The sequence below is a fragment of the Phascolarctos cinereus genome, unplaced genomic scaffold (genome assembly GCF_003287225.1).
Source record: "Phascolarctos cinereus isolate Bilbo 61053 unplaced genomic scaffold, phaCin_HiC Scaffold_2;HRSCAF=192, whole genome shotgun sequence".
NCBI classification, from domain to species: domain Eukaryota; kingdom Metazoa; phylum Chordata; class Mammalia; order Diprotodontia; family Phascolarctidae; genus Phascolarctos; species Phascolarctos cinereus.
In genome coordinates this window covers 42,185,340-42,212,520 of record NW_027555625.1, presented here as the reverse complement: position 1 = coordinate 42,212,520, position 27,181 = coordinate 42,185,340, and the positions used below count along the sequence as shown (strand labels likewise).

Below are 27,181 nucleotides of genomic sequence, written 5' to 3'. Positions count from 1 at the left end.
TCTCGGCTATGTTTTGACTCTTATTTAGCAGTCAACTTCAACCAATCTTGAAATTTACTGTTGGCAATTGCAACTTTGATTCTGGGTTTCTTCATGGAAGTTTTTTTACTGTTTAAAAGATTGCTTAATTGATGGTTGAGGATTTTTAGTTTTAAACTATTTTCTTAGTGTAAAGTAACTTTTTAAAAAATATAAATAACATAAATGTTTTGACTCAGTTACTTGAGCAGTTTCTACATTCAGTGGGAAAAATGCCAAGAAAACGGTTTTATCCTTTTTTTTTTTTTGTAGGCTGCATCCCCCCAGCAGAGGGAAATGATGGAGCAAGCAGCAGCACAGCTAGCTCAGGACAATTGTGAATTGGCATGCTGCTTTATTCAGAAGACTGCAGTTGAAAAAGCAGGTCCAGAAATGGACAAGAGGCTAGCAACTGTAAGTGCTTTGGCATCTGCCTTTTTAAGAGCTCTCTGTGAAGTAATACTTCCTTTAAAGAACCTTCTAACAAAACTAACTTAGTAAGACTTTTGTTTATAGGAATTTGAACTTCGAAAACATGCGAGGCAAGAGGGGCGCAGGTACTGCGATCCTGTTGTTTTGACGTACCAGGCTGAGCGGATGCCAGAGCAGATCAGACTGAAGGTCAGAATTCATAGCCGTGTCTCTTTCCCCTAACGCACTTTTCTTGTAGAAGTAGAATGGTCATTTGGAATGGGAGACGGGAGTCTAACTGCCCTCTTTTAACTTGAATCACCTGCTGTGCTCAAGCAATTTGTAAAGGACTTAACTGTCGGCAGCTTTGGATGGTATTGACCTAAGTTCTCTCATAATTAGAAGAGTGTTGAAGTTTTTAAGTCACCCACCTTTTATATGTTTGTTTTTTAAGGCAATTGGGGTTAAGTGACTTGCCCAGGGTCACACAGCTAATGTCAGTGTTTGGTGTGAGGCCGGATTTGAACGCACGTCCTACTGACTTCAGGGCCGGTGCTCTATCCGCTGAGCAACCTAGCTGCCTAGTCACTTACCTTTTAGAGTTTATCTTCTGGTTTGTTCCTCTTTTGTGTCCCTCTAAGCATGTCTTCTAGTGTTCATATGTTTTTAGTGCTGGTTGCCTGTTAGTCGTGATAGCAAGGTGAGAATGTGGTGACGTCGAACAAAATTTTTTCCCCACTGTCACCAGAGTAGATTTACTGCTTTTCCTTTAGTATAACCATTTGTTAAATTTGTGGGTAGGTAGGTGACTCAGACTAGTAAAGATGCAGAATCTTTACTTTTTCGAATGGTAACTTTTTTAGCTTTGACTTTAGTAATTTTCCTGGCTGAGAACGCTTTCCATCTTATGAAGATGTGTTTATCATTATCTTCATTATTATTTTTTCCAAAAAGGTTGGTGGTGTAGACCCAAAACAGCTGGCTGTTTATGAAGAGTTTGCACGTAATGTTCCTGGCTTCTTGCCTACCAATGATTTGACTCAGCCTACAGGATTTTTAGCTCAGCCTATGAAGGTAAGTTGTTGACTATACTTGAATTGAAACTTTAATCGTTATCAACATTAATATATTCCATTAGCTAGTTCTTGGATTACTTGAGTTCTGGAACCTTAATTTTGATGATAAGGAAATTTCTTTTCCATGACTTTGTTGTCGTCTGGTTGGTTCAGTGGCGTCTGACTCTTCGAGACCTCTTTTTGTGGGGTTTCCTCAGAGATACTGGAGCGGTTTGCCATTGCATTCTTCAGCTTACTTTACAAATGAGGAAACTGAGGCAAAAGGGGTGATGTGATTTGCCCAGGGTCACGCAGCTATTTGAACTCAGGTACTCCTGACTTCAGGGCTGGTGCTCTATCCACTGTACCACCTAGCTACCCTGGGTATGCACATTTTTATAGCCCTTTGGGCATAGTTCCACATTGCTCTCCAAAATGGTTGGATCAGTTCACAACTCCACCAACAATGCATTAATGTTCCATTTTTCCCACATTAGAAGTTAATGTTTCTAATCTGAAATTAATGGATGTATCACTGGACTTGAAGTTATAATTCATACTTTCAAGTCCTAGCCACTAACTTTTTTTTAAATTAAATTTTGTTGAAATATATAATTCTTTAATTTAAAATTTTTTTAACATTCATTTTTTAAAGTTTTGAGTTCCGAATTCTCTTTCTCCTCCCAGTTTTCCCACATCCCCTCCAATATTTGTCATTTTCCTTTTCTGTCATAATAGCTAATCTGGTAGGTGTGGGGTGGTACCTAAGAATGGTTTTAATTTGCATTTCTCTAATTACTGGTGATTTAGAGCATTTTTTCATACGACTACGGATAGCTTTGATTCCTTTGACCATTTATTAATTGGGGAATGACTTACATTCTTATGCATTTGATGCGGTTCTCTGCATATTTGTGAAATGAGCCTAGCCTTCAACTCTTGACCAGCTCTGTGACTTTGCGCTGATAGGCTGACTTCTGTGTGCCGTGGACTTTTTATCTGTAAGAATGGGAACAGTAGGTAGTATTACCCACTTACTCTCAGTACTTTCTGAGGAAAGTGCCTCATAAATATACTGCCATTATTTCTGGTCATAAAACAGTATTTTTCTTTCTAATTAGATATGAGTAAGATAAGCCATCTTTAAAAATAGGTGTCAAGGCAGCAGATATGTGTATGCTGGGACTGTCGTACAGTTAGGGCACGGTCATTCATGAAGGTTTCCTGCTTCTCTTGTAACAGCAAGCTTGGGCTACCGATGACGTAGCACAGATCTATGAAAAGTGTATCACTGAATTGGAGCAGCACCTGCATGCCATCCCTCCAGCCTTAGGCATGAACCCCCAGTCTCAGACTCTCCGGAGCCTTCTGGATGCTGTCGTAATGTCACGCAACTCTCGGGATGCCATTGCTGCCCTGGGCTTGCTGCAGAAGGTCAGCTACTTGGTGTAGTCAGACAGGCTTTGTCCTGTTGAAAACTTTTCCTGGTTATTGACTTCATAGTGATTACACATTTGAATAAGATTCTCGAAGTTTTCTCCTGTATAAAGTCAAGCATTAAGTATTCCATATCGATTTCTAAGGTAGAGGTCAGCTTTGGAGATATATCGGTACACTTAGGGACTTCAGAATCTTCTCTTTAGGAAGATTTGTGGAGTATACATACGGAGGGATTAGTCAGACAGTCAGTAATTTGGCCAGAGCTTTAGGCATGAGAGAATTTAGACCAGGACAGAGGACAGATGGCTTTCTGACTGGAATGAAATTAATCTACAGATTTTTATTGGGGAGCTACTGTGTACTAGAGTCTAAGGATCTAAGCACAAAGAAATAAGCCTTAGTCTAAGGTGCTTCCTTTCTAACAGGGAAACAAATACATCTCTAAGTGGATGCCCAGTATAAAGAGAATACAGAGTAGGGAGGGAGAGGAGGGCTGTGGCAGTTGGGGGTTCAGGAGAGGCTTCACACAGGATTCCTCGTTTCCTTCAGGTCCCAGCTCAAGCATGACCATTTGTGGGGTGGAGATGAGGAGAAATCTGGGGGGGGGCAGCCAGTGCAAAAGTCAAAGAGATGAGAGAAATATGTGGAGTGTTGTGTCTGAGGAACAGTCCAGTTTGGCTAGATCACAAGGTAATAAGAGGGGAGAGAGTGTCTGACCAATCTGGACAGATAGGTTGGGGCCAGGTTGTGAAGGGCTTTAAAAACCAAATAGAGGAATTTGGATTTTATCTGAGTGGTGGGAGGGAATCACTGACAGAGTGAGAGCTTCTCTAAAGGGAAGCTACTCTGGCAGCAATATTTCGGTTGGATTGGACTGGGAGAGACTTGAGACAGATGATGCTCAATTAAGATGCTGTTGCAGCACTCCAGGGAAGTGGTGAGGAGGGTTTAAATCCAAGTGGTAGCTGTATGAGTGGAGAGAGGATTGGATACATGAGGTGAGTGATCGAGGAATCCAGAAAGATTCTAAGGTCATGAATGTGAGGGACAGAACAGATGGGAGGCAGATATTGTTTAAATTGATCCGGCTGGAAACGGTATTTAAAGGTCAAACACAAGGCGTGCACAAGGGAGTTAGGGAGAACCTTGTGACTCCCTGATAGACCAGCCATTGGAATGAATTGTGGTTTGAGGGGAGGGTTTGTTTGTGGATGTAAGTAGATGTGGCGTGCTGATTTTATTCCTGTTCCTTAGGCTGTAGAGGGCTTGCTAGATGCCACGAGTGGTGCAGATGCTGACCTACTGCTGCGTTACCGGGAGTGTCACCTCCTCGTACTGAAAGCGTTGCAGGACGGCCGTGCGTATGGGTCTCCGTGGTGTAACAAGCAGATCACCAGGTCAGTAGCCGGGTAGTGAGAGAAGAATTTGAACTGCACTTGTTCTTCATGGGTCCTCTCGATAGCCCTCTGGTACTGGGGGAGATGGAGTAGTTTACAGACTAATTACTGACTTCTCTTTCAGAAATGCTGAAAAGGGAAAAAATAGACATTTTCACACAGGGAGCACGTTGTAGCTTGTTTAAGGATGAACAAACGCTTTGACTGTAGCATTCCGTATTTAAATAATTTTATGCAGAAAGTCCTGGCATACAGGGCTTGATGTAAAGTCATTCTTTGAACAAAGATTCCTTTTCTTACCATGGGTAGAGTTTTGTTAGGTGCTGGGGTGAAAAGAGCAATACAAAGATTAATTGAGGCACAGTCCTCCTTTCCTTCATGGAGCTTATGATACCTATCACAAGGGAAAAAGTAACAACATAAATGAATTAGCACATGGTTTTGTAAATATTCTGTATCCTGTGTCGTACACACACACACACACACACACACACACACACACACACACACACACACACACACACACACACACACGGGGGGGGGGGGGGGGATATTTGCTACCCAGGTGGGATCAAAGAATTCATTAAGGAGGATAGTATTTGAGGTTGAGTTTAAAAGGTGAAGAGGAGCCCAACAAATGAAGAGCATTGCCAGAAGGAAGCCATTCCTGGTATAGAGACCAGCATGAGCAAAGGTGGCCTGAATCTGTTGTGGTTATACAGAGTTACCTAAAAAATGGCCATTGTTGACTTGTTGGTACCCCAAGTTTCTTGAATTTGGAATACGTTTCCTTTTAGGTCTAAAAGAGGTCCTCGTTTTGTCTCTTTTTTACCATCCAGTATCCTAATTTCAGGTCAGTAAAAACAAATTTAACTTTTTAGGTGCCTGATTGAGTGTCGGGATGAGTATAAGTATAACGTGGAAGCAGTGGAGCTGTTGATTCGCAATCACCTAGTTAATATGCAGCAATATGATCTTCACCTGGCTCAGGTAAAGGGGGGGGGATGTGTCTTACCTGAACTAAACTGGAGAATTTGTTTCTTGGGAAGCCTTTCTGCCCAGACTGCTGCCTTGCTGATTTTTGTGGTTTCCTTATTACCAGTCAATGGAGAATGGTTTGAACTACATGGCTGTGGCATTTGCTATGCAGTTGGTGAAGATACTGTTAGTGGATGAAAGGAGTGTGGCCCACGTGACTGAGGCGGATCTGTTTCATACCATTGAGACTCTAATGAGGATCAATGCGCACTCTCGAGGAAATGCCCCAGAAGGGTGAGGACCACACAGTTGGCTTCTGATTATGTTATGATGCTTTATTTACATTTAGGTGGCTTCAGAGCAGGGGATCCATATTTCAAGGGGAAGAACCTTGATGCCAAACAGACTCTGTGCCTTATGTTGGTCCCTGATCTCAATGGCATAACTGGTGGGTCTGGTGTCACCAGTGTGTGACCACCCAGAGAACATAGAGGCAGTAATGTGGAAGAACTATGCTGATGATCAACGTGTTGGAAAAGAGATGGCCGCTGCCTTTGGGAAATCCTGTGGGGCACTGTGCTTGTGGGATCAGAAATGCTTCATAAAACCCTCACTCTGCGTTTCTTGCCCCAGGTTGCCCCAACTGATGGAAGTGGTGCGGTCAAACTACGAGGCTATGATCGACCGTGCACATGGGGGTCCCAACTTCATGATGCACTCGGGCATCTCGCAGGCCTCCGAGTATGACGATCCCCCAGGCCTCCGGGAGAAGGCAGAATACCTGCTGCGGGAGTGGGTGAACCTCTACCACTCTGCAGCGGCTGGCCGAGATAGCACCAAAGCCTTCTCTGCTTTTGTTGGACAGGTAGAGCTTTTGGAGAGAAAGGTGCTTTTTATTCGGCATAAGTGGGGTGTGGCTCTTCCGATGTCACTGATGGCCAGGAAACAGCTAGTGTAGTCAAGGAATGTTGTTATTTCTCTGTTTATGTGGATACTTTCAGCATTGTTCTAGTTTGTTAGGGGTAGGATATGACTAATCAGATGCTGGCTAATGAGACTGCTGAATAATCTCACCACAGGTGTGCTTTATTGTGTGATCCTTAGCAGCCCTGAGCACATGAGGAAAATAGGGCACTTAATGGGGTTATGGGCTAATTTTAATTTTCTGAATTAAAATTTTCCAAAGCAAAACCTTAACCTGTGCACTCACTGAAACAAAACCAAAATACTTAAGATTGGCAGTGCATTTACTGGCATGCAAATTACCTAGCTTATTCCACATTACATTTAAACAGATTAGTTTTAGGAGATGATTTTTGATCATGTCAGTCAGATCTGTTCTAAATTGGGACTCTGAAATGGAAGTGTCAAGAATAGGCACTTCCTGAGGGCAGGGCTAGCAGATTGATTGATGATTGAGTGACAGTGACCAGTGACAAGGAGAAATGAAGTTCATTGTGTTGCCACAGTGTAGCAACACAAGTTTCCATGTTACTTATCCCTGTGGGGTACTTCTAACCATTTTTTTTCCCCAAGGGGCCAAACTGCCAAGTTAGTCTTCTCAGCCTTCATGTTAATTATGTTGCCCAGTAACAGTTTGTTAAGAAGGATCCCTTTCCTGAGAGATCCCTGCAGGTTCTGGAATAGAGCTGTCAGCTTCCTTTCTGGCTTCTTATTCTACTTCCCAGGTTAAGAAATCACACCACCAGGTAGAGGTCAGATGAGGCCACGTGTTGATTACTGACAAGGCATGTGGTAGCTTTACTTTTTAATATATTAAAAATACAGTTTATTTTACAAGGTTAAATGCCAATACTACTTTGTAGTAAACTTTATTCTTCAAACCCCAGGAAGGGATCGTGTATAAAATTTCCCCCACTCCAGGGGATGAATAAAATGGATCTCATGAGAAGCTGTTGTTGCCAAGTTTATGGCTTTCAGTATGGATAGACGCACTGAGAATCCATTTCCCTTGTTATATTTCATGAATATGACACCTGTCACGTGTTTTCACTGACTTGTTCTATTTTTCTAAAAGACAACACCTGTGGCATTTAAATTCTTTCAATGTCATTTCCTGTTTACCTTATTCCTTTAATTTTAGCACTGGTATCTTCTTCCAAAACACTCTACTTCCTCTGCCTCCCTCCAAACAAAATATACACAAAACCAAACACTTTTTATGTTACCTGCCTTCTTACGTGGTCAAGTTGCAATATGGTATTTTGACATCTGCCTTTATTCAATTTTCTTGCTTATCCATTTGAAATATATTAAAAACAAAATCCAGTCCCTGGGGTTTTTCTTTGTTGTAGCTGTTGCTTGGGGCAAAAGTTGTCCTTTATTGGCTGAATTAATTTAATCTGATCCTGCTTCACTTCTAGCCTGTGTAGCAGTATAATTTGTAAGCCCCTTTTCTTGTTTGAGTCAGTTAGAGTTTTCTTTCTTCCTTTTTATTTTAGCTTGTATTATGTGCTTGTGATTGTTAATACATATCTAGTTGTATTAATGCAATTTTAAAAATGAACTCTCTTTTCCATTGGTGCCTCCTACTTTCGCCAAAGTCATTTTGAAATTAAACTTTGTGAGGTTCCTAAAAATTGCTGCCAACTAAGATACTTTGATGATAAATCAGTAATAATCTCTAAGAAGTTTATATTGTTAATCTGAAATTCCTGTAATCCTCCCAGAATGACAGGACTTGATTTAATAAGCTGTTAAGAGTTGATTCTTGGTAATTTACATAGCCTGTTGGGCAGGTAACTGTCATTCTAAAGATGCCATATTTGCCTACTCTTTAATTTCTATATTTTCTGTGCCCCATTAAGTTTGGGCTGGTGGCTAGAAGAGTTGGTAACTCGGCTATTCCAGGTGGAAAAACCTTTCCCTTGTGGAATCTGATACTAACTAAAGTTGGGGATTTTTATGTAAGAAGAAATGACATTTCTTAGTTTTGAAAACTGTAAATCTGAAGTCATTCCAGTGTTTGAAATTGTGGTGCAGAGGTGACCTTGGATTCTCAGAGGCTGTGTCAGGGAGTTTACTTTCTGGCAGATCCAGCCAGTTTGTGGAGGCTCAAAGTAATACTGACAAAGGGCTCTCTAGCTAAACTCAGGCTGGCCTCCAGGTGATGAACAAAGGCCACCTCAACTATTGGAGAGAATTTATGGAGAGGCAGAGAGCTTGTGATTGTCACCTGTGGATCATTAAGTCATCAGACTTTTTTGAAATGTTTGAAACAGTCTAAAAAGCTGCATTTTGGATTGGGTTGTCTTGTATTTAGGTCTTGTTTCTTGTCCCCGTAACAGATGCACCAGCAAGGAATCCTGAAGACTGATGACCTCATAACAAGGTTTTTTCGTCTGTGCACTGAAATGTGTGTTGAAATCAGCTACCGGGCTCAGGCTGAGCAGCAGCACAATCCTGCTGCCAACCCCACAATGATCCGGGCCAAGTGTTACCATAACCTGGATGCGTTTGTACGGCTCATTGCACTGCTGGTCAAGCACTCGGGGGAAGCCACTAACACAGTCACCAAGATCAATCTGTTAAACAAGGTTGTCTGTCCTTCTTGGCCCATCAATTGACATATACTGTTTGCTATGGAAAAATGTTCTTTATCTTTGGCTACTTAATGAATGTTATGGTAGTCATCTGACAGTTACTGTAAGGAAAGTGCATAATTTCTGATGGATTCGATCATTTCCCAGCTCTTAATAATTTCACTTGTTCTCCAATAATAGTCAAACCCTTAAGTGAGTAGATAGATATTCCTTAAAAATGAGGCATTTATAGTGGGAAACTGATCTCTGAAAGTTCAGATTTCACATTTCGCTTCTAGATTGGAAATTATTAGACTCAATATATATCGGACATTTGATTCTCATTTCACAAAGGCCAGGTTTAGGAATTCTGTGTGGCTCTTGACCTTACTGGTTGTATAGTTAATGAATGTAGGTTCATTAGCTCAAACAGTGTTAAGTGTGTTTAGCCAGATAGAAATCTGTATCCTGAAGTAAAATCCCTCCTGTTGCATTTAATTTCATAGGTTGTTACTAGTATATAAAACCCAGGTAGTCACATGTCATTGAGTCAGTGTTTTGTTTTGTTTTTTGCATCTATAGAAGAGTTTAGGGAAAATCAGTTTGTTTAATAGGTGGTTGCTATTCATGAGGAATATATAGCAAGTTGTTTAGTTGAAACTTAACCAAGTTTTGTTGTGTTTTTTTCCCCCACCCTATGGAGTGCAAGTTCAAGAATGTACATTTAAAAAAACTGGCTCTTGGGGAGAAGTATATGTAGGAGACTTGTTCTGTGATTAATGTACTTATGTGCTTGTCCTCTTTAGGTTCTTGGTATAGTAGTGGGTGTCCTTCTGCAGGATCACGATGTTCGACAAAATGAGTTTCAGCAACTTCCGTACCACCGAATTTTCATCATGCTGCTCTTAGAACTAAATGCTCCTGAACATGTGTTGGAAACCATTAATTTCCAGACACTGACAGCTTTCTGGTAGGTGCTTGATGATAATGTTTAATAGATCCTTTTGGTTATGTCTCTATTTTTGTACGATTTTTTGGTAGTATTTATCTTCGTAGTTTGTCATAGATAACTTGCAGAGAGGTGAAACCACATTTCCATATTAGCGGATATTCTGAAATTAACTTTTGAGGGTACCACTGCAGAATTTATTTTGAACTTTTTACAAATTGTGCTTGTAGCAAAGGTGTGTTAATGAATATATTTTTTTCTCTTCTAGCAATACATTCCACATCTTGAGGCCTACTAAAGCCCCAGGCTTTGTGTATGCCTGGCTTGAACTGATCTCACATCGGATATTTATTGCAAGAATGCTGGCACACACACCACAGCAGAAGGTGTGGCTGTAGTCTGTCTCCTACAGATGAAGACAATAATCAATTATGGGGCCAGGACTTAGTGCAGATTTCTCTTAGCTAGTTAGTTGGGGGGTGGTGTTGGCAGAGTTTTCTTTGAAGGGGTGTAGGTAGAATTAAGTGGTTTTCATTTTATTTCATTGCATTAAACTTAATGTAGTCTATGTAGGAGTAGTATTTATATTTTACAGATGAAGAAATGGAGGCTGAAAAGTGGTGACATTAACCCAAATTCACTCAAATAGCAATTATTTGGATTGGAACACAGTTCTTCTATCTTCAAGTTTAGTTCTTTTCATCATATTGTTACTGGCCCTCAGTTGTCTTTAAACAGAAGATTGTGTGTACTTCCTCTGTTCAACAAGGCCCTTTTGGTACATACAGAGTAGTAGGACAGGACTGGGACTGTGCCTTTGGAAAAGTGAACTAGTTGGGGAGACACGAAAACAGTTAAGCTAAATAAAAGTACAAGGCGGAATGGGGCCGAGTGCTAAATCACTCATGAGGTGTTCAAGTTCATAGAAATGTGGCTTCATAGTGAAGATTGAGGAAGGATGAGGTTTCTATCCTGGGACCATGGGATTTTTAGAATTAGAGAGGATGTTAGAGATCCAGTGCCATTTTATGTATGAAGGGGCCTGAGGCCTAGAGGAAAGTGACTTATCCAGGGTCACCCAGGTACTTAGAAACACTGAGGGTCTCCAAATAGAATGCTCTTTGGCCAGGGCTTTCAGATGATAGCAGAAATTTCCTTCAGGATATAGAAGTAGGCAGAGCTTCAAGAAACTCCTTTGTTGTATCTGCCTTTGTTCTGTAGGATTTAAAGATTTTAGAGTTGATGAAGATTGAACAGGTATCATTTCAATAGAATGGGAAGAGAGAAAAGGGCATTTTAGGGAGAAGTACGCACAAAATTCTGCAAGAATGGACTTTGCATGTCCGTTCTGTCTAAGGGAGCAAGGGAGGAGTGGTAGTCAAGCATTAGGGTTGGACTTTGGGGGCATGGCTGGGGCAGGTTCAGTCAGAGGATGGAGCAAGGAGGGACTTTTCTAGTGATCCAGGCATGGATTAGGGCTGGGAAGGAGTATGTTGTCTGGGTGAAACATAAAGGGAGAGCCCAAAGCATTTACCTGAATGTATTGTGTAGTGCGAGGAAGAAGTCAGATTTAAGTCTGGCTAAGGAGGTGACTAGGATGATGTTGATAGGATTGAAGGTTTAAATATGTTTTATTTTCAGGTTATAAGACATCCAAGTGGAAATGCCTAGTTAGACTGACAGAGATACTGTGTTAAGAGGTTAGAAGAATTATCTGGGCACCAGGGTAAGGTGCATAGTAACAGAAGTTGTGACTATGAATCGGCCCCCCTGTGACGGAGGGAATGTCAGTGTTTAGGGAACTGAGACTGACTGAAGTTAGTGGCAGAAAAATCAAGATGGTCTTCGAGAAACTGTTAGGCCACTTCAAACCTAGGAGATCATCAGTGGTTAGACCAGAAGGACCCTGACTTGACGTCCTTGGTTTGCTTCAGAACATCAGCCTAGTAGTTCTGATGTGGAGAGTGGTAAGGAAATAGATAAAAATGCAAGACTGGACAAAAGGAAGTAAGTCCTATTTCCTTTTGCCACAAACAGAATAGCACCAAATTGTTAGCTTAGTGTGGTAGGTGAAGTCAGGTTTCTGGTTGGTTTGTTTTTGAACGAGATCAAGGGAGGCATGTAAATAAAGGCAGTCTATGAAGAGGGGAGTACCCATGATGGAATGATGAGGGAAATTAAAGATGCTTGCTCCTGGAGCTTGGCTGAGAGAAAATGGCGTTGACAGCCTAGATTGAGAGGTTAGAAGGTGAGATGGTTGCACCATAGTATTAGGGGGAAATGGGACTGGGATTGGAAGTTGCTTAAAATAGTCTGTATTTTCAGTATCTCACTAGTCCTTAGTTAAAGTTAAAGGTCAGGCACTTGGTTGACCAAGGCTATTAAAGCTATGTGCTAGATTTTTTCAAGAACAGACAGTGGGACTTCTTAAGACCCTTTGGAATCACCTTTTTCTTTCAGTGTAGTGAAAGTTATGGAAGCAGCCAATAGTTTATGGTAGACAAACAAATCAAGTAATGGTTCTCTAGTTAGTAGCCTTTGAGTGATCCATCTATAACTTGAGAATCCCTTTATAATGCTGATAAGCTGTCTAGTCAGGTGGGTATTTTGGCTTTGCATAGTTAATCACTCTTTTCTTTATCTTTCTTTGTCTCCTAGGGCTGGCCTATGTATGCACAGCTATTGATTGATTTATTCAAGTATTTAGCTCCCTTCCTTAGAAATGTGGAACTCAGCAAACCTATGCAAATCCTCTATAAGGTAATTTATTTTGATTTGTCAATACTTTTGAATCTTCTAAAGACTTGGTTTAACCAGTGGGACCTATAGAAATAGAGAATCTTCAAAGTGAAAGAGCAGCCTATTTTTAATGATTTCCAGATGTGTTATGGACATGTCATCAGCTTGGTGGCAAAACAGTAATATGCCTAAGTTATTATTCATCTCTTTTGAGTGAGATTATAAGCTCTCATTCTTTCATCTGAATCAAATTTGGAATAGGAGTAAATGTTTGTGCGTGCTCATGCCTGTGGCTCTCTCAGTACATGCCTGGTGCTAAAGCTGCTGACCTTTTCCCACTTCTTCCTCTCCCAAATCCTTTTCTAACTATACAGGGTACTTTACGAGTGCTGCTGGTTCTCCTGCATGATTTCCCAGAATTTCTTTGTGACTACCACTATGGATTCTGTGATGTGATCCCACCCAATTGCATCCAGTTAAGGAATCTGATCCTGAGTGCCTTTCCACGAAACATGAGGCTACCAGACCCATTCACTCCCAACCTGAAGGTAAAAAGCCGTAATGGTGGCAGCTCACAAGTAGGGAAGAGGCACCTCTTAACTCTTCTACCACATCCGGAGCCGGGTGCTCAGTGAATGAGTGAAAGATGATGGATCGCAAGTCCTTGAGTCTTCTCGCTCTTGGGGTGCTGTGTGGTGGGAGGCTCTTTGTACTCAGTGTCCACAGACAGCAGTGATTTTAAGAGTTTAATTGTTAAGATGGGTCCATTTTAGAGCTGCTTTGTTTTTCTTTATAGCTGAGATGTCAGCATTTAGTCTTTTTGCCTCTGTCCTCAACAGGTGGACATGTTGAGTGAGATCAACATTGCTCCTCGGATCCTCACTAATTTCACTGGAGTGATGCCTCCTCAGTTCAAAAAGGATTTGGATTCCTATCTGAAAACTCGATCGCCAGTCACTTTCCTGTCTGATTTGCGCAGTAACCTACAGGTTAGATTTTCACAATTCTTCAGTGTTTTCCATTCACTCCTCAGTGATTATACCGTGCAGTGATCACGATTGGTGCTTTTTAAATTTCTTCACTCCTGTATTGCCTGGCAACTTGCTTTTAAATTAGTACTTTGACAGAATCACCTGATCTAGAGTTTGCAGAGACCTAGAGGCCACCTAATCCCAGTCATATTTGAACCAAAAGCCCCCCCTTATAACAAGTGATTATCAGAACTTTGCCCCTAATCAGGAGATGGGGAGCCCCTTTGGTCCTAGACACAGTTCGTTCCCCTTTTTGGCCTTGATTAGAAAGACTGATTAGATTTATTTTCAGTGTTGGTCAGATGAGATGTACATGAGCATTATGCCTATTTAAGCATTTGTACTAGCTCCATAGGAGTGAAGGAGGCACTATACCAGTAATACACCAGCATTCAGCGCCTGCCTTCCAGCTTTGTGAGGATACGCTAATTTGCTTAATGGGATACCTTGACTCTTTGTCTCTTGTTACCCTTCCTCTGTGTCTTCTCCCCCCTTTTTAGGGGTTGATGCCAGCATTTGGAATGTTAACATCCCCTTAATTCTGTTGTGGCTTACCCTTGAATGAATGACATCATTCAGGGATAGGGCTTTGATCATGTGGACCCTCTCTCTATATGCCTCAAAAATAAAGAGACATTTGGAAATTTTCGCCATAAAGTGGCCTGATGAGAATACTTAGGGGGAAGGCTTAACTCTGGCTTTGCTTACTAGGTATCAAACGAACCTGGCAATCGCTACAACATCCAGCTGATAAACGCACTGGTGCTCTATGTCGGTACTCAGGCCATCGCCCACATCCACAACAAAGGCAGCACGCCGTCCATGAGCACCATCACTCACTCGGCGCACATGGACATCTTCCAGAACTTGGCTGTGGACCTAGACACGGAAGGTAAGTCAGTGGTGGGTGAGAGAGTCAGTCACTATTCTAGTCACTGATGACTGTTCGGCAGTGTGGAAACGGGCTTCACGTGTCTGTGAGGAAACTCAGAATTCTAATGTGGGAATGTGTAGGTGTCCTAAGGAAATGTTCTTCTTTAATTGAGCATTGTTGACTGTAGAAGAAAACAGGCCTTCAGGTGTCTGAGTCTCCATCCCTTCCCAGTACATGCAAGCAGGCAGATGGAAAAGAAAGTTAGGCCCCTTTGTTGTGAATGACAATTTATTTAGCACCTTCATTGATCAGGCATTTACAAAGTTTGAGAGCTTTCCTCACAACAATTCCCTAAGGACAGGTAATCTGACAAGTTGTCCTACTTCTACAGAGGAAGACTGAGTCCTTGGCACGTTGTCTTATTTGTGGTCACATAACTCGTAAATGCTGGAACTGTAGCTCAAGTCAAGGCTTTCACTAATGCAGTACCCTTTTTATTTCCTGCCATGATTCCACCTATGGATTCACATTTTAGCTGGTTTCTTTAAAAGCTTTCTGTAAAGTGAAATCAGAAGACCAGGTGCCAGCATGCCTGGCGTCTCATCCTTGGCCCTGCGGTTAGCACAGAGTCTTCAGTCTCATTGTTGTTTCCAGGTCGGTACCTCTTCTTGAATGCAATTGCCAATCAGCTGCGGTATCCAAACAGCCACACTCACTACTTCAGTTGTACCATGCTGTACCTTTTTGCAGAGGCCAACACTGAAGCTATCCAGGAACAGATCACCAGGTGAAACTCAGTGCAAGTTTCTAGAGTGGGTTTTTGACTTGAGGTCCATGGGTGTCCAAGGGGATTGATAAACTTGGATAGGAGAAAAATTGTATCTTTAACTTTTAGTTATTTAAAAATCTTAGTTTGAGAGGTCTATGGGCTTCGCCAGACTGCCAGACAGTTCTGTAACACAGGGTTCAGAATCTCTCTTCTAGACCATCTTCCCTCACCCTCACCCCCGATCCACTGCTGTGTGAAAGTGCAAATTAAGTCTTACATGACTCCAGTTGTAGAAATGGTAACTGAAAAGCTGAATGAGTCTGTGCTCTCTTTTGGTTCTGTAACGTCTTCCCTTACCCCCATCTTCTATTACAGGGTTCTCTTGGAACGGTTGATTGTAAATAGGCCACATCCTTGGGGTCTTCTCATTACCTTCATTGAGCTGATTAAAAATCCAGCATTTAAGTTCTGGAACCATGAGTTTGTTCACTGTGCCCCAGAAATTGAAAAGTGAGTTGCTTGTGTGGTGTGATTTCTGAACTGGGGAGGGAAGCTTGACTTTTTAGGGTTGAGCAGGGAGGTGTTCATGCACTCATTGGGAAGTTCTCAACATTAATAATATATGTTTTCAAACCTTGGAGATGTATATAAACCAGGATCAAGATTTCTGTTAACACACCCTGTTGTACAAAGCAATATTCAGGCTGTAAGACATTCGCACTGGGGCCAGGACTCCTTGGTAGGGGGCACACTGCACATGGGCGCTGCTGGGCCGCCGCGGCGTGTGCGCGCCCCCCTCCCCCCACCCTAGGAACCTGACTTCTTAACGTTTTGTCCCCCTTCCTCTAGGTTGTTCCAGTCAGTTGCACAGTGCTGCATGGGACAGAAGCAGGCTCAGCAAGTGATGGAAGGGACTGGTGCCAGTTAGACGGGCTGCCTCTTGCATTGTAAGCGTGCCAGCCTGAAGGGCCCCCATGCCACCGAGTTTCACAAATTGACTGAAGAATCCTTTTGGCTCTTCCTGACCTTTCCAGCCCCCTTGGTTTTTGGGTATCCACCCTGGCCTCGGGGAAGTCTCCCATCTTTGTGGGCACGTTCCAAAGTTTAAACACATTTTTTTTTGACTCTTGGCCAAAATTTAGAAGATGCTGTGAATATCATTTTGAACTCGTGTAAATACATGGAACCGAAACCTTTGTCTGGACTTTTTGGGTTTGTGCAAATTGTGTGAAAGGCAGGTGGATAAACTGGCGCCTGTTCAGCTTGTAATAAAGGGGCAGCTGCTGATGCCAAGCACTTGTCTAGGGCAGATCTCCTTGTCCTGACATTCCCGGACTCCCAAAGAATATTGAAAAGCCAGTTTAATATTATGTAACTTATTTTTTCTTTATGTGGACAGGGGACCTTTAAAATCACTAAGCTGTTAAAAATGTGGATGTGTTGGAATATGGGGTGCTATGGAATGGGGGTGGGGGGTGGGTTTGGGATTAAGGTCCAGTTCCCCCCCCTTCTTTATCTTTTCTCCCCCCCCTTTTTTTTTCTTTCCACCTAAAGCTGACAGCAGGGAACACAACAGTTGGAATACCTTCCATGTTCTTCTTGGAAGAAGACATACCCTGGGCCCTATGGGACAGGGTCAGCTCTTTATCAAGAGAAACCAGACCAGGTCTATAGCATTTTCCCCCTCCTTCCTGACACTTGTAAATTGTGGGGGATGGGAAGGGGAAGGGAAACAAATCTATGAACTGCCCCCCACCTCCACCTCACCCCCAGTGGCCACACAGTCTAAGTTTGTAAAAAGAACAAAGGACCAATACAGCCCATTTTGTAAGGATTTTGAATGTTTTGTAAATGTATTGGTCCGTGTGTTGTATTTTGTAGCCTTTATAGTTCTTGGGCTTTAGTTCTCCCACTTGTATGTATATGCATACTGTAGTTATACATTAAAAGTCATGACATGCACTCTAGTCCACGGTGGCTTTCTCAATAGTGAACAGATGGTCCCTGCCCTGAACAGCCACAAGACGCAGGACGGGGCATATTTAGAATAGGATCCTGGCTCCATGTTGCATTTGAGAGATTTTAAGACTAATAACCTCAAGTGAGCAGTCGTTTTCAAGTTAGCGTCTCCCTACATACATGATTTGTCACTAAAAATAGAGACACTGAAAAGAGAGGTAATGAATAGTCTCTCCTTTTCTTTTCTTTTTTTTAAAGCTTTTACTCTGGCAAAGCTCCTTGGCATGTTCAGCTTTATTTAGAAGGCAGGCAGTGCTGCTGTGTCTTTCAGTATCCAGAAAGGACCAGACGGTCCACTAGTACTCAACGTTTGTCTGCACATCTTCACCCACCTTAGCAGCCTTTTAGGTATGGATGGATTCATTGCAGGACATTGTAAAAAGGGGAAAAAAATCTCGTCTTAGGCCTTATGTAAAATGTTCCTGAGCTGATTCTGCTACCATCTAGACATGAAGAGGTCCTCTACTTTTATCACAGTTGGAAGCCGAGGGCAACTGTGAACTAAAGTTTATTCCTGCAAATCATGCGAATTTAGAAAAAACAAAACACAGCAGTGCCAGAAACATAATTTCATTACTTCATGGTCTAGAATTGGAAGATGAAGGTAGACGTGACCTAGGAAAATTAGGATTGGCTGTAGATTCAGAAGGCCTGGACTCAACTCCTGCTGCTGATCCTTAACTACCTATGTACCTTGGACAAGTCACTTAACTTTGCTAGACCTAATTTCTCTTGTCTCTAAAATGAAGGGAAGGGATTGGACTGGATGGCCCCTGACTTATTCCAGCTTGGGATGTAAGACCCTCTAAGGTCTGATTCTTTGACCTGACCCATGAAGTCTGAGGAGGTGAAGCCAACCCCTGACTGAAGCTTGAATTCCAAGCAGTCACTTTTCACTAAAGGCAGTTAACATTCACTGGCAGAGAAAGCACTTTTTGCATACCAACCCTGTAAAGTAGGTAGTATGATCCTGATCTCTTTATAATTCCTTGTTCTCTCTCCTGTGCTCCACAGCACAGCACTTCGGCTTCCTCATTCCCTCGAGTAAGAGCTGAGTCATTACATGAACTAAGGAAGTTTATAGAGCACAGAGATAAAGTCAACCAAAAAACAGAGCAGTAAAAGTCCAGACTTTGGGAGCTGGACCCAGCAGGCCCCAACAACTGCAGGAGGAGCAGTTTTTGCTCATCTGCTTCCCTCGTTTGAGGCCAGAGGTTAGGAGCTGGTCAGTTCCAACAACTGATGCAAGATCCTCTTCTGCCCATAGCGCACCTGCAAGGCTTGCTCTTCCCTCCAGTTGAGTTTGGCCCTGGTCTCCTTGTTTCGAAGTAGTTCTTGGTCGCTTTTTAAGTCTGTGGCATAGGCCTGCAGGGTCAGCAGAGCACTGTTTCGGAGAAGTGTCTTCCATGAAGCTTTAAGTTGGGGGATAGTCTTATTTGTCAATGTTAAGCTGTCCTCCTCACCATCATCTTCCTCCCAGCCATCTTGTTCCTTAAGTTCCCTGAATTCCTTAGCTGGCATGCAAAGCACCTGTAATCAGAGTATAGAAAGTTAATTTGGATTCTTTCCAGCTTAAGAACCATACTTGGTTTTCAGATTCCTAAAATTACTAGAAGGCAAGTCCAATTCAAAACTGGGTCAGCAAGTTTGACCAGTTGTAGGTTTCACCTTGAGTGTAGCAGACAGCTCCTCCTCCGTAAGCACCTCTTCTCTGCCAATTACAAATGCCCCCTCCTCGCCCACCATCTCCAGCCGGCACAAGAAATCCCAGCGCTCACACACCAGGTGTCTCTCTGCCTCAGTTGTGGCTCCTATGTAGAAAGTAGAGAAAGTATTTTCTTAGATACCTTTCTTCCCTTCAGTATTTGTATTTGGGAAGTGGGAATCCCAGTAGCCTAGCCCCCTCGTTCCCAGAACGGGTACATACCCTGCAGGGCTGCCGCACGCACTGTTGTCATCTGAATGTCAGCTGTATCATCTGTGTTCCCAGGATAGGGTTCAGCAAAGCCATACATGTGCACCAGTTGCCAGTTAGCCATCTGGCCATAGGTGTTGAAGATCTCTTGGCCTCTGGGGATTGGCTGGGTAGCTACCATTCTTAAATATTCCTGCAGAAGAAGCGGAGAGCTGAGGGTCCGTACCTGTTCCATCACCTCCCTCTTCTGGGAACCAGACCAGATGACAGCTCGATTCTGTTCCTCTACTAATTCTGTTAATCTAGAGGAAAACGCCAATTTAACTATTCCCAAGATTTGATAGCAAGAACAGTACTGGGGAAGGGTAAAAATTGGAGTTGGAAAGTCCAGGTGCTACGTGCCAGATGGGGTTTTGGACAGACCATTCCCTATCTACAAACTGAGAGGAGGTGGATCCCTCCTCACTGGACACTTGGACAGTTTTAGGATTAAAGTTCAGTTTGCTTTGGTTGCTGTTTGCTAATGCTTGAAGAAGCTTCTCAGCCTTTAAAAAAACATGAGCTGGACAAAAGAGGAATGAAACACAGCAGAGCAAGAAATGACCGAACAGGAGGAATACAGTGACCGCCACAGTGGGAGGCCAGGCAGCCCATTTACACCTTTTCTAAGAAAGCGAGACAGACGTAATAGCTCCCATTTATATAGTGCCTACTGTGCTAAATGTTTTACAAACAGGCATTGCATCTTGCTGGCTGCAGGTCCGTTGCTGTGTGCACTGTGGCGTCCCCCTAGCTACCCCAGTATGTGTCAATTAGATACAGCAAGAAACCGCAATGGGACCTAGCCCTAGGAACACAGGTTCTGTATCACTGTCGACAGCCAGCGTTTCACTTGAATCCCAAGTCAAAGCACCCTACACCTAGAGCTGGAAGGATGAGGCCCAGGAAAGTCATGCTTATGCCTGAAGTTTCTGAGCCTTCCATTCCTGCCCTCTAAAGTCCCCCAGATGAGCCAGTGGTGGTGATTCTACACTTCAGTGCTATTTTGTTGACCACTAAAGTGGTGATGCCTCTGTAAGACAGGCTGTCCTATTCCCTGGGTCTTTACTACAAAGGAAGTCAGAATTTCAGACTTGGAGCCTCAGAACTGTCAGTGTGCACAAGAACAGTAATTAGGTTGGCCCATCTAATCTAAAATGTACCCACTCACTGGGGAGTATTCCAGATTGGCATTGTGGTTGGCCACATGGTTCAGTATATCAGCAGCTGGTACCATCATAGGGGGGTTGGGCTCCTTGTCATCCTCCTCTTCTTCGAGGGGCTCCTGAAAACTGCCATAAAGAAGGAAGAGCTGAGAAAGTTGCCACAAAGGAAGGTGAGGCACAGGCCTACTCCGCGTTTTTCATGGGGAACAGGAAGATGAGCTACTGTTCCCGTCACCTCTCACCTGATCAACACCTCTAGGGCACAAGAGACACAAGAGCTTATCCTTATGAAGAGAGGCTAGCCCTGGTCAACTTCTTGGCCTCAGTCTAGACAAGGAAATGGTAAGCTTTTTATTATGAACCCCTTTGGCAGTCAGTTTGGTCAAGTGTATGGACCCCTTCTCAGAATCATGTTTGTAAATGCATAAGATCTATAAGAGCACAAAGGAAACTAATTATACCAAAATAGTTATAAAATCATTAAGCAGGTTTGTTGACCCTAAGGTAAAAACTCCTAGGATACAGGCTGAACCCGAGGTCAGTCAACAAGCATTAAGTACTAGACTTGGAGTTGGAAAGTCCAGGTGCTACTTGCCAGAAAAGAAAGATTTTAAACAATCCCTGACTTCACGAAGTTTACATTTTATTGTGGGTGGTTATCAAGGATGGATTCTCCCAGATACCTTTGTGGCCCAATCTCGTACGTATCCCCAAAGTGTGAGCTCCCCAGAATGCTGATCACCTGTAGGCCATGACCATTGCCACGAGTTGGTGGTAGAGCTCCAGAGACTGGGCCTGGAGGGGAAAGATGTCTGGATGGGCCTCCAAGAAGGGCAGGACAATGGTACCATACTCATGGCTGATACTGGCCAGGTCCTTTCCCACAGCTTCAGGCACACCAGTACCCTGTAGGAGCTGTTTCCGTTCCTCCTCAGACCTAAGGGGAGAATGGGTCAAGGTCACACCTTAGGCCCACAGGCCCCTACCACGAGGGGTGGGTGAGAATGCCAGAGCTCCAAAGGTCTTCGGAGGTCATGGAGTCAAGCTACCTTATTTTACAGACGGGGAAATGGGCCCAAAAAGAGCAAGTGACTTGCCCCCGGTCACAGACTAAGCTAGTTATACTTACAGCATGGTACAGTGGAAAGAAGCAGACTTAGGGTCAGAGGTCCTGGGTTAAAATTCTGTTTCTGCCATTTGGTACCTGTGTGTGCTCAGGAAAATCACTTAACCTGTCAGGGCTTCAGTTGCCACATCTATAAAAATGAAGATCACGGAACCAGATGACTTCCAAAAGTTCTCTAAAACCTCTAAATCTGTGATCCTGATTCTCGGCTCCAAGTATTAGAGGGTATGGGCTTGTTTCTCCAGAGTGGCCAACCAGCTACAATGCGTTTGGTCCCCTTCCTCCAAACATCAGGGCAAAACACTGCTTTATGAAGAATCAGGGGGCATGGAAATTACTAGTGTTTAAAAGCAGGCTGCTCTCCACAGTAATAGAACAAACACTGATCACTGAATTTGAGCAGAGCACGTAGCAAGTACAGAGTTTGGCTAAGGACCAGGCCCTTGACCTTCATGGAGCTTACTGTTAGAGAAACAGACTGTATTATACGCTAATTGTAGTAGTGAGGGTCTGTGGGGTTTCCTTCTCCTCTGAGCCTCCGTCTCAATCTCTATTAAATACTGTTGATTGAATGAGCGCCAAGGTCTCTTCCAGTTTTAATATTCTTTGGTCACTTCTCACCAAGAGTTACTTTTACCAGAAAAATATAATCGTGAAAACAGAAGAGGAGCAGGAAGGGGAAAGCAAGAAAGGAGAGGAGAGGGGGGGAGAGAGAGAGAGAGAGAGAGAGAGAGAGAGAGAGAGAGAGAGAGAGAGAGAGAGAGAGAGAGAGAGAGGAGAGGCAGAGTGAGAAAGATTAGGGAGATGGGGAGATAGGAGAAGGGAAGTGAGGGAAGGGGGAGAGAGGAGAGACAGAGAGTAGGAAAGAGGAGGAAAAGAGATGCAGAGATGGGAGACAGGAGAGATACAGGAGACACTGGATAGAGTGAGTGTAAGGCAGGCAAGACCAACTCTTCACACTGGGAGGTCTTGGCACTTTCAGGGGCTTTGGAACGGTGGAATTAAGTCCCACCCCCTCCCCACCGGTGCTTCTGGTTTGGTGCCCCCCCCCCACCGCTCTCACCAGAACATGGGGTGCTGCAGGCTGCCCAGGTCCGGCCACAGGGCGAAATAGCATCTCCAGGGGGAGTCCTCCGCCAGGTACTCGTAGAGGAGGGCCAGAAGAAGGGGCACCCAGCCCGACTGGCTCTGCAGGGCCCCGTGCTCTGCATGACAACCAGGACCCCGGTCACCCTGGGACGTTGGGGACCCCTGCCCCCAGCAGGGAGCCTTCTCCCCGTCTCCCCCCAGGCTCCCTACTACCTTTCTCCAGGAGCCCCCGGATGGTGCTGGTGTTTTGGGACAGGAGCACGGCCCGTGGCACCACGAAGAGCAGCTCCCCGCGCTGCACGTCCTCCAGGGCCACCATCCCGTAGCCAGACACGGTGCCCTCCCGGCTCACCGAAACCTAAAACCCGCCAGACGCTGGGACCCGAGGATCAGAGGCTCCGCCACCACTCGGGTCCAGCCCGTTCCCGCAGCTTCCAATAGGCACTTGCGTCCGGCGCCCGCCCCCTCCCTCAGCAGCCAATGGTCCGCCCGGAGACCTGAGCCTCGTCGGTCGCAGGCCTCGCCCTCCTCCCTACTCAGAACTTGCCCTCGCCAGCAACTTCCAATGGGCGCTAGTGCGCGGGCCCCGCCCCCTGGTTAAAGTACCAATGGGGACCCACGTCTCCGCCCAGAAATCCCGCCCCCTCCGGGCTCACCTTGGGACTCAGCTCCAGTCCGACCGTGCGGCACCAGTTTAGGAAGGCCGGGACGGGGTTGTCTCCGCCTCCTGAGGCTCCCTCCACCTAACGAGAGAGCGCCAGGGCTGGAATTCCCAGGTTCCTTTGGGCACGGAGGCCTCGGGCGCGTGCCGGTCCGGCCCTGGGCTCTCGCAGATGAGTAGGGGGACGCTCCCTCCCTGCCCCTCCCAGCTCCGAGCGCCCCGTTCCTCACCCTCGGCCGCTTCGCTGCCGTCGCCATTGCTTTGGCTCCGCGTGGCCGCTGGGTTTCCTCCCTTGGAGGCCCGCCCCCTTCTTAAAGGGCCCTCGGAGCACTCCCGGTACGGGGGCCGGAGAGGGCCAAAAGCGAAGTCCTGAGCGCGCTCGTCCTGCAAGGCCTGCTTGTCCTGCAAGGCCTGTCCGTCCCCGCCAGTCCTTGTTCTGCGCCAGCTCCGGGCGGGGCCTCACAGGCAGAGTGGGAGTCGTGTGTCCGCGTGGAGTGTGGAGTGGCAGCGAGCTGCGGGACTCCCCATTGCCACGGCCGCCGCCCACCCCAGCCCAGGCCCTCGTCCCACGGAAAGGCGGGGCAGGGCGGGAGAACAAGCACCGATTAAGCGCCTACTATGTACCTCGATCTGCGCAAAGCGCTTTGTCTCACTTGCTGCCAAGAGCCCCTCGTGTATCTCCCTGCCCCCACGCCCAACGCAGCAGTCTAGGGGACCTCGCCTCAAGGCTGGCCACAGCCCCCTCAAATTATGTGTGTGTGCACATATGCACACATATATGTATACGTATATAGGTATGTGTGTATCAGTATGCAGATACATATATGTATGAAATCACATATAAAATAGTTGTACACAATACTGTTACATAACATGAAACATAAAATATTTTGATATATATTTCTCTATGTACATATATATTCAAATTGGGCATTTAGCTGCTAGCTGTGTGACCCTGGGCAAGTCACTTGACCCTGTTTGCCTCATTTTGCTTATCTGTAAAATGAGCTGGAGAAGTTCATGGCAAACCACTCCAGTAACTCTGCCAAGAAAACCCCAGTGGGGTCACTGAGAGCCGGACACAACTGAAGGACAGCAGAGCTCCGTATAGATACCAGCCACCATTATTTACCCATGTTCTGCCTCGCTGGGTGCCTTGTCTTCCCTCGGATCTTCAGCTCTGAAAGGCCCTCTGTGATTGTCCATCTCTGCCTCTGCTGTGCATCTCCTACATCTCTAGGCCTTCTGTCCCCTCTCTCTTTTTGTCCTATCATCTCTGCAGCTATTTCTCTCCCCATGACTTTCTTGCCTTTACAGTTTTGACTCACTAAGTTAACTATTTAATCTTACAACAACCCTGGGAGGTAGGTGCAATTATTATCCTTATTTTATGGATGAGGAAACTGAGGCAATTGGTTAACATGAATTAAGTGACTTACCCAGGGTCACACAACTAGGAAGCAAAATTCAAACTCGGGTCTTCCTGACTCCAGGTCCAGAACTCTGCACTGCACCACCTATCTGCCTCTCTCTCTCTCTCTCTCTCTCTCTCTCTCTCTCTCTCTCTCTCTCTCTCTCTCTCTATATATATATATATATATATATATATATATATATATATATATATATATATATATATATATATATATATGTACATCTATTTTTTTTCCTTTGCTTTTTGGTGAGGCAAAGGGGTCAAGTGACTTGCCCAGGGTCACACAGCTAGTAAGTGTCAAGTATCTGAGGCCGATTTGAACTCAGGTTCTCCTGACTCCAAGGCCAGAGCTCTACCTACTATCCCTCTGCCTCTTTTTTTAAGGATGGGGGAGACAGAAGCATCTTTGCAGGCAGCAGGGAGAGATCTGAAGATTAGTGAGTGGGGATGATAGATAGGAGCTCTCGGGGTCCTTTGTGCACATAGAGGGGTTTGCCTTGGCAGAGAAGGTCCACGTCTTCATGGGAGATGAAGGTGCAGGAGGCGGTGTCAGAAGGTATCGGGGTGCTGTGAGATGAGGAGCAGGGCAGGAGGGATTTTTTCAGTGAAATATTGAGGCGAGGTCCTCAGCTGAGAGGTAGGCAGAAGGGGAGCCGTGGGAGGTTTGTAAAGGTTTTAAAAAATGACAGTGGTGAGGAGGATAGTGAGTCAATGAGGTAGGTGTAAAAGCATCATCTTGCAGCAGTGAAGGCCTCGTTGAAAGGCAAGTGGGTCACAAGGTAGATGAGGGCTGAACTTGGGGGAACATCCTGCCTCAGACACTGACTAGGTATATGGAGGAAGGGAATAAGCATTCATATGGCACCTACTATATGCCAGGGCCTATGCTAAGCCCTTTACAATTATTAACTCAGTTGGTCCTCATAATGATCCTGCCAGTAGGTGCTAGTATTATCCCCATTTTACAGATGAGGAAACTGACAGGTTTTAAGTGAATTGCCCAGGGTCACATAGTTGTGTCTGAAGTTTACTTGAACTTGAGTCTTCCTGACTGCAGTCCTGGTGCACTATCCCTGGGGCTGCCTCACTTCCCCAGGAATGACCCATCACAAATCACAACCTCTCAGCCTCAGTTTCTTCATCTGCACCGATCTTACAAACTTCAAGCACTATAGACATGCAAGTTCTTTCTGAGATTATGTAACCGTGGTTCAGCAGCCTGTGAACAGGAGCGTGAGCAGAGAATGGTTAGGGCTCAGCAGGGCAAGAGTGTTGGCAGGGGTGATGGCCTGGGAGATGACGGCAGCATGGAGGGATTGGGGAGTGGAGTTAGGAGTTGCAACGCAGAGGATGAGCTCCTCAGATGTCAGAGGTCACAAACACAGCTGATGACAAGATCCAGGATACAGCCATCTGTGTGTGCGACGGAGGTGGTGTAAGAGAAGGTCACGAGAAATGGGTAAACTGAGGAACCGGGAAGTTAGGTGTTGAGGGAATATCTGTCTGTCCAAGAGACTGTGAGCCAGGCACTGATCTCTCATTGGGGAAGGAAGGAGACTGTCTTGAGGGTCAGGACATAAGCTACCACGTTTTCCTTGCCAGTTACGTGATCTTCAGTAATTTCTGGTCTGAGCCTCACTGGGAGGTGCCATCAGTTCTGTGAGTCTTCTGATAGCCACCGATTCCTGGAAAAATGGCTTCCCTGATAAGCTGCCCCTGTTGGTAGGCTAATTGGTAAAATGTATTAAGCGCCTGCTGTGGGCCAGGGACTGTCCTAAGTGCTGGGGATACAAAAAGAGACAAAGTGAAGAGGGTTCTCTGCTACCCATCGCAGCAAATTATGCCTGGACTATAAGAAAGCTTCCAGATGTTTTCCTGATACTTCTTATTGATGGAGTAGGCAAGATCAGAACCTGCTTCTGAGCGTGATGGCAGTCTATTGTGCCGTAGGTTAATGAGTGTGCAAGTGTGGCAGGATTGTGTTAATGCGGTGTGTGTGTGAGAGAACTGGGGTTGGTTGTGTGTGCATTTTTTTTTTTGGCTAGGCAATTGGGGTTAAGTGACTTGCCGAGGGTCACACAGCTAGTAAGTGTCGTGTCTGAGACTAGATTTGAACTCAGGTCCTCCTGTCTCCAGGGCCTGTGCTCTATCCACTGCACCACCTAGCCGCCCCCTATCCTTGGGCATCTTGAAGAAACATTTTGGGCCTTTGGCTGTGGCTACCGGGAGAGTTTGGGAATGTGGTGAGGCTGATGTGCTCTGTTGGCGTGGCCAGTCCTGGGACCGAGCATTCCCCGGATCCTGACAGTGAGTCACCCCTGGCATATGTGATATCATCGACATCGATCCCGTTTTAAGCCTCGAGTATTTCTGGACAAGTGTAAAGCATCCAGAACAGCACCAGCAGGTCCAGGCCAGAGAGGCATCAGTGTCACCCATGCTGGGGACAGGCAGTAGACGCTGCCTCAGTGGCCATCGTCCTGGGCACCGTCCGAAAGGCATTCTGGACTGGGGCACATGGGCACAAC

General features: G+C 45.0%; 2 protein-coding genes across 10 annotated transcripts in view; one reads left to right on the top strand and one right to left on the bottom strand.

Annotated features, from left to right (window-relative positions):
- CNOT1 (CCR4-NOT transcription complex subunit 1) overlaps positions 1 to 17,165 on the top strand; it is a 96,874-nt gene extending 79,709 nt beyond the window's left edge. For 5 of the 9 annotated variants that reach the window (XM_078149342.1, XM_020963512.2, XM_020963510.2 and 2 more), the window contains 18 exons: positions 292 to 432; positions 535 to 639; positions 1,384 to 1,503; positions 2,727 to 2,918; positions 4,179 to 4,321; positions 5,203 to 5,311; positions 5,424 to 5,593; positions 5,933 to 6,185; positions 8,608 to 8,856; positions 9,648 to 9,811; positions 10,059 to 10,176; positions 12,449 to 12,550; positions 12,904 to 13,077; positions 13,369 to 13,518; positions 14,272 to 14,452; positions 15,089 to 15,221; positions 15,579 to 15,713; positions 16,053 to 17,165. In XM_078149342.1, the coding sequence (XP_078005468.1) occupies positions 292 to 432; positions 535 to 639; positions 1,384 to 1,503; positions 2,727 to 2,918; positions 4,179 to 4,321; positions 5,203 to 5,311; positions 5,424 to 5,593; positions 5,933 to 6,185; positions 8,608 to 8,856; positions 9,648 to 9,811; positions 10,059 to 10,176; positions 12,449 to 12,550; positions 12,904 to 13,077; positions 13,369 to 13,518; positions 14,272 to 14,452; positions 15,089 to 15,221; positions 15,579 to 15,713; positions 16,053 to 16,131 (2,718 nt within the window). In that variant the 3' untranslated portion in view covers positions 16,132 to 17,165. The remainder of the gene's footprint in view (positions 1 to 291; positions 433 to 534; positions 640 to 1,383; positions 1,504 to 2,726; positions 2,919 to 4,178; positions 4,322 to 5,202; positions 5,312 to 5,423; positions 5,594 to 5,932; positions 6,186 to 8,607; positions 8,857 to 9,647; positions 9,812 to 10,058; positions 10,177 to 12,448; positions 12,551 to 12,903; positions 13,078 to 13,368; positions 13,519 to 14,271; positions 14,453 to 15,088; positions 15,222 to 15,578; positions 15,714 to 16,052) is intronic. The other 4 variants (XM_020963517.2, XM_020963515.2, XM_020963516.2 and 1 more) reach the window with 1 other exon arrangement.
- Positions 17,166 to 17,776: 611 nt separating this feature from the next.
- On the bottom strand, positions 17,777 to 23,543 carry SETD6 (SET domain containing 6, protein lysine methyltransferase). Its single transcript, XM_020963518.2, has 9 exons — positions 23,449 to 23,543; positions 23,214 to 23,300; positions 22,771 to 22,915; positions 22,532 to 22,673; positions 21,085 to 21,279; positions 20,348 to 20,468; positions 19,150 to 19,330; positions 18,891 to 19,033; positions 17,777 to 18,752 (listed from the first exon to the last, which is right to left on the bottom strand). Exons 1-9 carry the CDS (start codon positions 23,473 to 23,475, stop codon positions 18,438 to 18,440), a joined length of 1,356 nt encoding a protein of 451 aa, XP_020819177.1. The 5' UTR covers positions 23,476 to 23,543; the 3' UTR covers positions 17,777 to 18,437.
- Positions 23,544 to 27,181: the final 3,638 nt, after the last annotated feature.